At 43.3% G+C, this 12,377-nt stretch overlaps 1 protein-coding gene across 2 annotated transcripts in view; it reads left to right on the top strand.

Annotated features, from left to right (window-relative positions):
- The window catches only part of LOC110500106 (neuroepithelial cell-transforming gene 1 protein), a 37,092-nt gene that overhangs the window by 3,675 nt on the left and 21,040 nt on the right, over nt 1-12,377 (top strand). Inside the window, exon 2 of one of the 2 annotated variants that reach the window (XM_021577277.3) lies at nt 12,000-12,054. The exons of the other annotated variant lie outside the window; for it this stretch is intronic. Within the exon in view, the coding sequence (XP_021432952.3) occupies nt 12,000-12,054 (55 nt within the window). The remainder of the gene's footprint in view (nt 1-11,999; nt 12,055-12,377) is intronic. 2 annotated transcript variants of the gene reach the window in all.

The raw sequence follows: 12,377 nt of genomic DNA, 5'->3' as shown, positions 1-12,377 counted from the left end.
CTAGAATGGACATAGTCAATATAACTATTTGTTCAGCACTTTTGAAGTGTTTTTTTATTTTATTTAACCTTTTATTTAACTAGCTAAATCAGTTAAGAACAAATTCTTATTTACAATGACAGCCTACCCCGGTCAAACTCGGACGACGCTGTGCCAAATGTGCGCCACCCTATGGGACTCCCAATCACAGCCGGATGTAATACAGCCTGAGGTCGAACCAGAGCTGCAGTGACTTGACTGCTGAGCCACTCGTACGGTGACAGAATTCAGAACATAGGCTGATCTTAGTGTTCTCCCTGTACACCCAGTCAGACCTCTAGTATAAATAAAGAGGGAATATATGCAGACAATGAAAGCTCTTACAATATTCGATGATTACATATCTCCCTGACATATTACATCATTTATGCAGCAGTATACAATTCATTTTTGGACTCACCTTGTGCTGTGCTCACTTAGGCCAAGAAGGACCGCCGTGCCACCTTCCTGTTCCAACTTTGTCATCAAAGTCTGGCATTCTTCTGGTTTTATGGTGCTTTCAAGATAACTGGAAACTCTAGGTGGGGAAAAAGAAAGTTGAGTCAAAGTTGAGTCATGATGTTAGTGGTCTTCAGGTCTACACCTGTTGTATTCAGCACACGTGACAAATAATCTTTGATTTGATTTCCCAGTTCCGAGTTTCCAGTTGTTCTGCAAGCAGCAGAAGTAATGCTGGATTGACAGCATGGCCAATGTTGAATGTTTATCATTTTAAGCTGAAAAATACCCTTAAACCTAAACTTGGATTGCACATCCACTCCACATAATAATAGGCCAGTGATTGCTTTGCAACGCTTGAAGTTAGCCACTGATTCCTTCCAAACCACTCATTGTTGAATTTGTTATTTCCAACTTGTTGTGTGATGTTTATGGCCGATGAGCCACGTTACGTTTTATCTGCAATTTCTCTTTATAATTTCTCTTTATATGACAAGGATTAAAAGGATTTGCTAGTAGATTGTTGACTTGATTCATGATGATGAGGATTTTGAAAGTAAGATGTTGACATCAGTCCAATCAAAGCTACTGTAGGTATAATGTGATTTGATGTTATTTTATCTGTGGCCAATGACCTTGAGCCTTCCTGGATGGGCACTTCTAATGTAACTCTATTGCAGCACCCAAGGGACTTGAATTTTCAAGCTCTCCTTGTAGATTGTCCTCATGAGTGACAGAACACTTGAGTCAATCACGGCGTAACTAGAGAACATTACCAACCCCTACGCTCCGTATTTTCCTCTGGCCCAGCACCACAGAAAGCACTAAGCAAGGCTGAAACGCCTACATTTTGGAGCTGCCTTACTCAAGAAAGCAAAAAAGAGACCAAGTTTGTATGCGGCTTCATTAACTCAATGACTTTTAAAACTTTTTTTATACATTGTTTGCGAACTGATATGTGTCACTTATTAATGGCAAAAATAACATGCAAAACAGGTTCTTCCCCACCTGCCCTGAATGACAGGTCGCCACTGGTGGTAACAGTCATATAAAACCCAGCCCTGAAAGGAAACTTAGACTGAAAATGATTTGTATGACATAGACCACACATTCACATGGATGTGCAGGAAGTGTGCAGTTTGGATTTGTCACTTCATGCACAAATGTATCATACTTTGACTAAAACTATGACTCACTGACTTAAAGCTGTAATATGTCACTTTTATTGGGTGACCTGACCAAATTCACATAGAAATGTGAGTTATAGAGGAAGGCCCTAAAAATTGTCAAAGACCCCAGCCACAGACTGTTCTCCACTACCGCATGGCAAGCGGTACCGGAGTGCCAAGTCTAGGACAAAAAGGCTTCTCAACAGTTTTTACCCCTAAGCCATAAGGCTCCTGAACAGGTAATCAAATGGCTACCTGGACTATTTGCATCGTGTCCCCCCCCCCCCCCCCCACCCCTCTTTTACACTGCTGCTACTCTCTGTTTATTATATATGCATAGTCACTTTAACTATTCATGTACATATGTACATACTCCTCAATTCTCAAATTGGGCCGACCAACCAGTGCTCTCACACATTGGCTAACCAGTCTATCTGCATTGTGTCCCACCACCCGCCAACCCCTCTTTTACGCTACTGCTACTCTCTGTTCATCATACATGCATAGTCACTTTAACCATATCTACATACTACCTCAATCAGCCCGACTAACCGGTGCCTGTATATACAGTGCCTTGCGAAAGTATTCGGCCCCCTTGAACTTTGCGACCTTTTGCCACATTTCAGGCTTCAAACATAAAGATATAAAACTGTATTTTTTTTGTGAAGAATCAACAACAAGTGGGACACAATCATGAAGTGGAACGACATTTATTGGATATTTCAAACTTCTTTAACAAATCAAAAACTGAAAAATTGGGCGTGCAAAATTATTCAGCCCCCGTAAGTTAATACTTTGTAGCGCCACCTTTTGCTGCGATTACAGCTGTAAGTCGCTTGGGGTATGTCTCTATCAGTTTTGCACATCGAGAGGCTGAAATTTTTTCCCATTCCTCCTTGCAAAACAGCTCGAGCTCAGTGAGGTTGGATGGAGAGCATTTGTGAACAGCAGTTTTCAGTTCTTTCCACAGATTCTCGATTGGATTCAGGTCTGGACTTTGACTTGGCCATTCTAACACCTGGATATGTTTATTTTTGAACCATTCCATTGTAGATTTTGCTTTATGTTTTGGATCATTGTCTTGTTGGAAGACAAATCTCCGTCCCAGTCTCAGGTCTGACAGTGGGGATGGTGTGTTCAGCTGTGTTGCTTTTACGCCAAACATAACGTTTTGCATTATTGCCAAAAAGTTCAATTTTGGTTTCATCTGACCAGAGCACCTTCTTCCACATGTTTGGTGTGTCTCCCAGGTGGCTTGTGGCAAACTTTAAACAACACTTTTTATGGATATCTTTAAGAAATGGCTTTCTTCTTGCCACTCTTCCATAAAGGCCAGATTTGTGCAATATACGACTGATTGTTGTCCTATGGACAGAGTCTCCCACCTCAGCTGTAGATCTCTGCAGTTCATCCAGAGTGATCATGGGCCTCTTGGCTGCATCTCTGATCAGTCTTCTCCTTGTATGAGCTGAAAGTTTAGAGGGACGGCCAGGTCTTGGTAAATTTGCAGTGGTCTGATACTCCTTCCATTTCAATATTATCGCTTGCACAGTGCTCCTTGGGATGTTTAAAGCTTGGGAAATCTTTTTGTATCCAAATCCGGCTTTAAACTTCTTCACAACAGTATCTCGGAGCTGCCTGGTGTGTTCCTTGTTCTTCATGATGCTCTCTGCGCTTTTAACGGACCTCTGAGACTATCACAGTGCAGGTGCATTTATATGGAGACTTGATTACACACAGGTGGATTGTATTTATCATCATTAGTCATTTAGGTCAACATTGGATCATTCAGAGATCCTCACTGAACTTCTGGAGAGAGTTTACTGCACTGAAAGTAAAGGGGCTGAATAATTTTGCACGTCCAATTTTTCAGTTTTTGATTTGTTAAAAAAGTTTGAAATATCCAATAAATGTCGTTCCACTTCATGATTGTGTCCCACTTGTTGTTGATTCTTCACAAAAAAATACAGTTTTATATCTTTATGTTTGAAGCCTGAAATGTGGCAAAAGGTCGCAAAGTTCAAGGGGGCCGAATACTTTCGCAAGGCACTGTAGTCTCCTCTGTTAGAGCCTCACTACTGTATATAGCCTCGCTACTGTTATTTTTCACTGTCTTTTTACTGTTGTTTTTATTTCTTTACTTACCAATTGTTCACCTAATACCTTTTTTGCACTCTTGGTTAGAGCCTGTAAGTAAGCATTTCACTGTATTCAGCACACGTGACAAATAAACTAGATCTGTCACTCCTTGAATGCGGTAGATATGTTTTTGTGTGTTATTTCTATGCTCCCCGTTTCTAATTTAGGTTTTGTACACCAGCTTCAAACAATATTTTTGGTTATTGAAAATATACTGTATTTCACTATATATATTGCTTGTTTTGTCACAAACTGAAATGAGGCAAACTACAACTTTAGCAACCACGAAATGGCAGAGTGGTTTTTGCATATTGCACCTTTTAAGTCGTCGTGCAACAACATCTGACCTTTCAGCTCTATAAACTGAATTTCTACTGGTGTGGTCGTTTTATATTATATTTATCTTATTTTCTAGTAACCATTTTCTGTGTAACGTTGATGTAATATCTCCTAACCCTCAGAACTGGATACTGGAATATTTTTGCAATGTTCCAATGAAACTTGTCTTGAACATCAATATTGAACATTCAGAGAACATGGTAACCGCGTTCTGGGTAAGTTCTGTTTGACACATCATTGGAACATTCCTATGAAAACGTTTTGCTAATGACTTAATGAGACTCTTAAGTGAATGTTCTCTAAAAGTTTGTTAGCTGGGTAACTATGTCATAGTCATAGTCATAGCAAACAAACTTATATTGCAGCTAGAATGGAGTGCTGGTTGCATAGTCCAAGTCCTTGGAAAAATGTTTTAGCTGGTTACTTTTGCATGTTCCCGTCAGGACCTAATCATCCATTTGCGTCAGCAGATGCCGTAATTGTGAACTTTTACACAGACAGTCGGCTACAGATCACTAGTACTGCAAGTAATTGTGCACCACCGACAGTTTGCTGCAATACTGTAATACACCCTAGTTGACCACAGGGTGGCAGTAAATACCAACAAATTAATCAAGGAACCAGGAATAACAGTTGGTGTAGGCGTTTGATGGATGATAGATAGATACATGGAGTTTATTAGTCACATGTATAGGGACGCAGATGTAATTGCAGGCTACAGTGAAAATCTAATGTGCTGTGCTCCAACAGTGCAGGTCAAATAAAAAATCTATAAAAAGAAGAGTGACAAAATAAAGATGATGATAATATATACACATGTACAACTGTGGGGGCGGGGTAAGAGTGAATGAAACAGTAATATAAAAAAGAATACTATATACTTTACATATTTACACTGTGTAGCAATGATAAATGTCCACTGGGGGTAGAATATCCATAAAGGGAAGGAAGTCCAGGGGACAGGGGTAGCAGGTAACTAGCTGCCTAGTGGCTATTGAGCAGCCTGATGGTCTGGGGGTAAAAGCCAGTCTGACAGTTTTAGTCAGAGTTGGGATGTCTCAGGTATACCGTTTAGACTTTTCCTATCAATTCAATTCAAAGGGATTTATTGGCAAGGGAAGTGTATGCTGACATTGCCAAAGCAAGTGAAATAGATAATAAACTGTTAACAATGCTCTCAAAAGTTCCATAGGAATAGAGCCATTTCAAATGTCATAGTATGGCTATATATAGTGTTGTAGTTATGGGCAAATAGTTCAAGTGCAGAAGGGAAAATAATAAACATAAATCTGAGTTGTATTTGCAATGGTGTTTGTTCTTCACTGGTTGCCCTTTTCTTGTGGCAACAGGTCACAAACATTCCTGCTGTGATGACACACTGTGGTATTTCACCCAATAGATATAGGAGTTTATCAAAATTGGATTTGTTTTCAAATTTTCTGTGGGCCTGCGGCGGCCTGTCTTCTTCTTCTCTTGAGAGCCAGGTCTGCCTACAGCGGCCTGTCTTCTCTTGAGAGCCAGGTCTGCCTACAGCGGCCTGTCTTCTTCTCTTGAGAGCCAGGTCTGCCTACAGCGGCCTGTCTTCTTCTCTTGAGAGCCAGGTCTGCCTACGGCGGTCTGTCTTCTCTTGAGAGCCAGGTCTGCCTACAGCGGCCTGTCTTCTTCTCTTGAGAGCCAGGTCTGCCTACGGCGGCCTGTCTTCTCTTGAGAGCCAGGTCTGCCTACGGCGGCCTGTCTTCTCTTGAGAGCCAGGTCTGCCTACGGCGGCCTGTCTTCTCTTGAGAGCCAGGTCTGCCTACGGCGGCCTGTCTTCTCTTGAGAGCCAGGTCTGCCTACGGCGGCCTGTCTTCTCTTGAGAGCCAGGTCTGCCTACAGCGGCCTGTCTTCTTCTCTTGAGAGCCAGGTCTGCCTACGGCAGCCTCAATAGCAAGGCTATGCTCTCTGAGTCTGTACATAGCAAGGCTACGCACTGAGTCTGTCTAAGCTTTCCTTAATTTAGGGTCAGTCACAGTGGTCAGGTATTCTGCCACTGTGTACTCTCTGTTTAAGGCCAAATAGCATCTAGTTTGCTCTGTTTTTTTGTTAGTAGTTTCCAATGTGTCAAATAATTATCGCTTTGTTTTCTCGTGATTTGGTTGGGTCTAACGGTGTTGCTTTGTGGGGTCTGTTTGTGTTTGTGAACAGAGCCCCGGGACCAGCTTTCTTTTAGGGGACTCTTCTCTAGGTTCATCTCTCTGTAGCTGATGGCTTTGTTATGGAAGGTTTGGGAATCTATTTCCATTTAGGTGGTTGTCGAATGGAACGCCTCTTTTCTGGATTTTGATCGTTAGCGGGTATCGGCCTAATTCTGCTCTGTATGCATTATTTGGTGTTTAACGTTGTACACAGATATTTTTACAGAATTCTGCATATCTCTCTGGCCTACAGAACAGCAGATGATGTCTCATGAAGGGACTTTGCACTTCTTGTTCAAAGTCTCATAAAGATAGTGTTCCCTTCCGAGTCCAACCTCTACTGGTCCACATCTTGTAAGGAAGAAAATACTTGATTTGTTTATACTTTTTTAACCTTTCCTGTTTGCATACGCGTTATGACAGAAATAGTCTTTGTGAATTTCCCCAGGCTTTTAAATCAGACTTTTATCTTTTCAGTCAGACAGAAGACTGATAGAGCCAAAAATCAATTTTTATTTTGGGGTGATCAGTACTGAGAATGTTTATGTTGGCAAGTGGCACACTGGTAGGCTTTCCATGCTTTGTGCCAAAAGCCCCCTGCACACTGTTGGGAAAACTGTGACTATATAAATATGACCCTAATAGCCAACCCTGCAGGAAAACAAGGAGAGTGTTGCTCAGTGGACTTTGGACTACTAGGTAATAGGTGTGTGATTGAATGTTACCTTTTGTGACTATTGAGCTGCGTGCTCCTGTCTCAATCGTTATTCGCTGTCCTTCAGCCTCAATTATGTCAACATTTTCTGACTGTTCCTTGCTTCCAGCCTATTCAGGTGTTATTGACCCACAGAAGTGTGTAACGGGTCTACCTCTGCTTAAGAATCATACCCCTGCCCGTGACGTCCAATCACAAGCCCCAGGGACTGACCTTTGTCCTTTTTTACAATGGACAGGTGTCGTGGGAGCAGAATGGTCATTAATGTTCTAGAAAAATTAACAACTAACTCTATAATGTCCTACAAACCTAGATTGTAAAACCATCTATAGTTTTTAGACCCTTTAACAATAGCATTCAGGTGTATCAATGTAATGTATCCAATGTCACATTTCCAACCCACGATGAGCTGTTCAGAAAGCTGATACCAGCCATTGTGCTGGTGTGTGGGGCCTTTTTATGCATACGTGATTGATGTCACTTCATATTCACTTGGTCTTAGCAGTCAGCTTGGGGGCAAAGGCCACTTTCACTGTGCCAGTGTGTGAGAGCTGTATGTGCTGTGAGTCAGTGGAAAGGCATCATAGTAGGCCCTGCCTTTGTTTGCCAGGTTAGTTTATGTACCACCCCACCTCCCGCTCCCCCGGCCTCCACTCTTCCAGTATTTATCATGAGTTTACTTCACCTGGGAAAAACTGTCTCTTGCCCCAGGTAAAGATTTCAGAGTAAATTACCTTCAGGCATGTACAGTCAGAGGGGTTTTTATGATAGAGAAGTCTGTCAGGTGCACCACATTGCTAGGCTATCTCTGTTTTTAAAGCAGGTCAGCATCTGTAAACATCCGGTCCACGTGGGTAAGGTCAGATAAAAGGAAATCATGTCTAAAATAATCATTTGTTTTGTCATTGGGATGTTTTTTTCATTTGAATGACCCAGGCTCCTGAGTGGCCCAGCGGTCTGAGGCACTGCATCTCAGTGCTTGAGGTGTCACTACAGACACCCTGGATCAAATCCAGGCTGTATCACCACCGGCCGTGATTGGGAGTCCCGTAGGGCGGCGCACAATTGGCCCAGCATCGTCCAGGTTTGGCCGGTGTAGGCCGTCATTGTAAATAAGAATTTGTTCTTAACTGACTCGCCTAGTTAAATAAATAAAATAAACAATATTTGAATGTACCCTCTGGTCAACATTACATCCCATCAACATTACATCCCATCAACATTACATCCCATCAACATTACATCCCATCAACATTACAGGATCGGAAATAATCGATTTAGTCTAAGCTCAGGTGTGACTGTTATCTGGTGTGTGGGTCAGAAATGTGAGTAAAAGCAATGCTGGCCTAATCACTCGAGGATGATACATCTTTGATGTCATTTACTGTACAAAGTGTGCATCAAATAGGAAGAACCTTCAAAAACATCACATGATTAGACCTAAATCCTTTTAGGAAACACCTTTCCCAGTCTCTGGGTGGAATTATTTATTTATGTATTATTATTAAGGAGCTCTTCAGGCATTCTATTCTGCATTATTACATAATGTACCTTTTTACTGTGTTCGTTTAGAATGATGAGACAGAGGGAGAATGAGAGACTGGTGGTGATATGTGTGTTGTTGTACACACACACCGTGTTGGGCTCAGGCCTCCATTCCCTGTATGTTTTGACCACTGTCTGAGAAATAGCCCTGCTCTGGCCATCCCCTGACTTCTCCTGAGGGAACCACTGTGATTGTCTGAAGCCCGGTTGCGTTCCTGAGACACTACCACCAGGCAGACACCAGTGAACCACCCAGGTTGTCTCAGCATCGCTTCATACATCTCCTCACACACCTCGGTGTTCCTGGTGTCGACGGAACACACCGGTTCCCACAACATAGAATAACATAAAGCATCGTCTCACTTTATGAGCTCGTTGGCTGCCAGATGTCACTGGGATGTCTATTGGACAGGAATGTCTCACTGAGCAGAGACGTTCTCATAGCATCCTGTTGCTAGACCTATCAGCCTAGTTATTACTGGTGTCTCCTCGGATTTGTTTCACATCCTGGCGCATTGTCAGATTGAATGGCATTAATGTACACATTAACACACACACCCATAGGCGTTCTCCTTGACAGTCGTCATAACCATCCTCCTCACCTCCAGGCCGCAGCAGATCCAGTAACTAAACTCTCCCTCCTTTTCCCCACGTTATGGTGCGTTCCGTTGAATGTCGAGTCAAACCGATCATCCAGTTCGGGCTGTGGTTCTGTAGAAAGTGACTGTTTTTTTTACTGCTTGACTCATGCAGGAGCAGCGCTGCTTGTCGTAGGTCTGTCGCTCACAATGGCTCTATGGTCTCTGCCACGACTGTCACTGACCACAGTCCTCATGATGGAAAATGGGGGAGGAGTGTGGTGTCTGCTGACCACCTGTAGTGACCTTTGACACCGCCAGTGCCACTCGGACACAATTCTCTCTTCTGCCCAGGTCTCTCTCTCTCTCGCTCAATTCAAAGGGATTTATTGGCATGGTAAACATATGTTTACATTGCCAAAGCAAGTGAAATGGATAATGAACACAAGTAAAGTGAACAAATAATGAACAATACGCTCATAAAAGTTCCAAAGGAATAAAGACATTTCAAATGTCATATTATGACTATATATGGTGTTGTAACAATGTGCAAATAAATAAACATAAGTATTGGTTGTATTTACTATGGTGTTTGTATTCACTGGTTGTCTGTGTGGCAACAGGTCACACATCTTGCTGCTGTGATGCACACCTGTGATATTTCACCCAGTAGAGATGGGAGTTTATCCAAATTGGGTTTGTTTTCAAATTCTTTGGATCTGTGTAAATTGAGGGAAAAATGTGTCTCTAATATGGTCATGCATTGGGCAGGAGGTTATGAAGTGCAGCTCAGTTTCCACCTCATTTTGTGGGCAGTGTGCACATAGCCAGTCTTCTCTTGATAGGCCGCCGTAGGCAGGCCTGGCTTTCTCAATAGCAAAGCTATGCTCACTGAGTCTGTACATAGTCAAAGCTTCCCTTCATTTTTTTTTTCTTGTTGACTTTGCTCTCCCATCCCTCTCTTTTTCCTTGCCCTTATTCCCTACAATCTACTTTCCACCTTTTTTAGTCCTATATTTTTCTTCCTGTTTGACTTGTCTGAACTCCCTATGTTCCTCGCTCTCACTCTTTCTCTCGCTCTCTTTTTCTCACTCACTCACACTTCCAGTGGAATTCCTCCACTGTCCTCTAGGCCTCCACTACTAGCCGTACTGATTCTGGGTGCAGACCACATAGGAAGCTGTAGAGTGACACCACAGCTGTGGTCAGTGCAGTCTGCCCTTCACTATAGACAAGTGCTGTGTCACTGTGCACAATGCCACCTGTAGCAACGAGGCAGGAAGGCCAACGGAATGACTTGGCCCAGTAACAGCAGTACAACAGGAACACATGCTAGAGACAAGTGGTTCAGAGGAATCGAGGAAAGAATGTCAGGATTGTAGAGGTTGATTTCCTTTTGAGGTCTCAATATATTAACACCATTATCCCTAATCTGTTTTCAGATATGATCTGGTCTATATTGGAACATATTGTTGACGGTTTCAGAAGATATCGAAGTAACACCTTGACATTAACTCAAACCCAAACCATGTGGAAACGGGTCTTTTGAAAGCCGTCAAATTGGGCTTCATCACTCATGTGGGTTGTTATCAGCGTGTGACAGGGCCATAATAGAAATGGTTAGCAGATGTTATTGCGAGTGTAGCGTAATGCTTGTGCTTCTAGATTGAACAGGTAATATCTAACAATTCCACAAAGCCTAATACACACAATCTAGTAATGGAATGGGAGGAGAATATATAAGTATAAAATAATGGATGAGCAGTGACAGGAGTCTAAGATGCAATAGATAGTAAAGAATAGATAGTGAAGGATACAGTATATACATATGAGATGATACGTAAACATTCTTAAAGGGACTTGTGTTCCATTTATTAAAGTGGCCAATGATTTCAAGTCTGTAGGTAGGCAGCCACCTCCTCTGTGCTAGTGGTGGCTGTTTAGCAATCTGATGGCCTTCTATCTCTCTGTCCCAGCTTTGATACACCTGTACCGACCTCGCCTTCTGGATGGAAGGCAGTGGCTCGGGTGGTTATTGTCCTTGACTATCTTTTTTTGTCTTCCTGTGACATCGGGTGCTGTAGGTGTCCTGGAGGGCAGGTAGTTTGCCCCCGGTGAGGCGTTGTACAGACCGCACCACCCTCTGGAGAGCCCTGCGGTTGTGGACGGTGCAGTTGCCGTACCAGGCGGTGATGCAGCCCGACAGGATGCTCTCAATTGTGCACCTGTAAAAGTTAGTGAGGGTTTTTGGCCACATTTTTTCAGCCTCCTGAGGTTGAAGAGGTGCTGTTGCGCATTCTTCACACTGTCTGTCTGTGTGCGTGGGCCATTTTCAGTTTGTCGGTGATATGTACACCGAGGAACTTAACGTTCCACCTTCTCCACTGCTATCCTGTTGATGTGGCTAGTGGGGTGCTCCCTTTTGCTGTTTCCTGAAGTCCACGGTCAGTTCTCGCCCTCGTCAGGTTATCGTCAATGATCAAATATAACCTGATGTATAATCATTGAGAACCTGATAAGGGCGAGTATTGTATTTGAGGTGTTACATGAGGTTGGTGGTGACCAGTATGGAGCAGTGGGCCGGCATCATCTGTGTTTCCTAAAAAGCACCCCCCGCTTAGACTCTCAGCAAACAAACTTCCAACAGGAGGCAACAGTTGCTTCCTTCCCCCAATTAGGAAAGGGGTGGGTAGGGTCCTCCTACACATGTGAGAGGGGTAGGCTGTCTGTCCTATAGATAGCGAGAGAGAAGAGTATTGTGAGGACATCTTGGAGACCTGGTAACCCTGTGGGTGCTGCACAGAGAGTGAGGGGTGAAGGACAGTTCTCTGACTGGGTCTACTCTGCTGGGTGTCTATCCTAGCTGGCTGTCTGAGGATGCAGCGAAGGGGACACCGCTATGGCTACAGCAGGCTGTGGTATGTACCAGAGTCGATACTCCCATACACCGTGTGCCACAGACGTATACGGTGGCACCTGAGCATGACTCTCTCTGTCTGAATGGGTCTTTGGGGAAGGCACTGAATGACTGAGTAATTGTGTTTCTGAGGCACTTCCTGCACTACCATGATTGAGCGTTCACAAGGCAAGGGTGAGCTTGCGTTCTTGCATGCAACATTGGACATTGTGGTATTGTGTGGTTGTTACCTGGTGGACTTGTGGTGGTGTGCTATGTCATCTCGTGCCCTGAGATGTAACGGTCTTAGTAGTGTCACCTTTTTGAATTTGGGTGTAGGGTATG

Source organism: Oncorhynchus mykiss, chromosome 21, assembly GCF_057628025.1.
Source record: "Oncorhynchus mykiss isolate SJ-2025 chromosome 21, ASM5762802v1, whole genome shotgun sequence".
NCBI lineage: Eukaryota > Metazoa > Chordata > Actinopteri > Salmoniformes > Salmonidae > Oncorhynchus > Oncorhynchus mykiss.
Note: the sequence above shows the minus strand (reverse complement) of the source record. Positions and strands in the feature narration are given on the sequence as shown.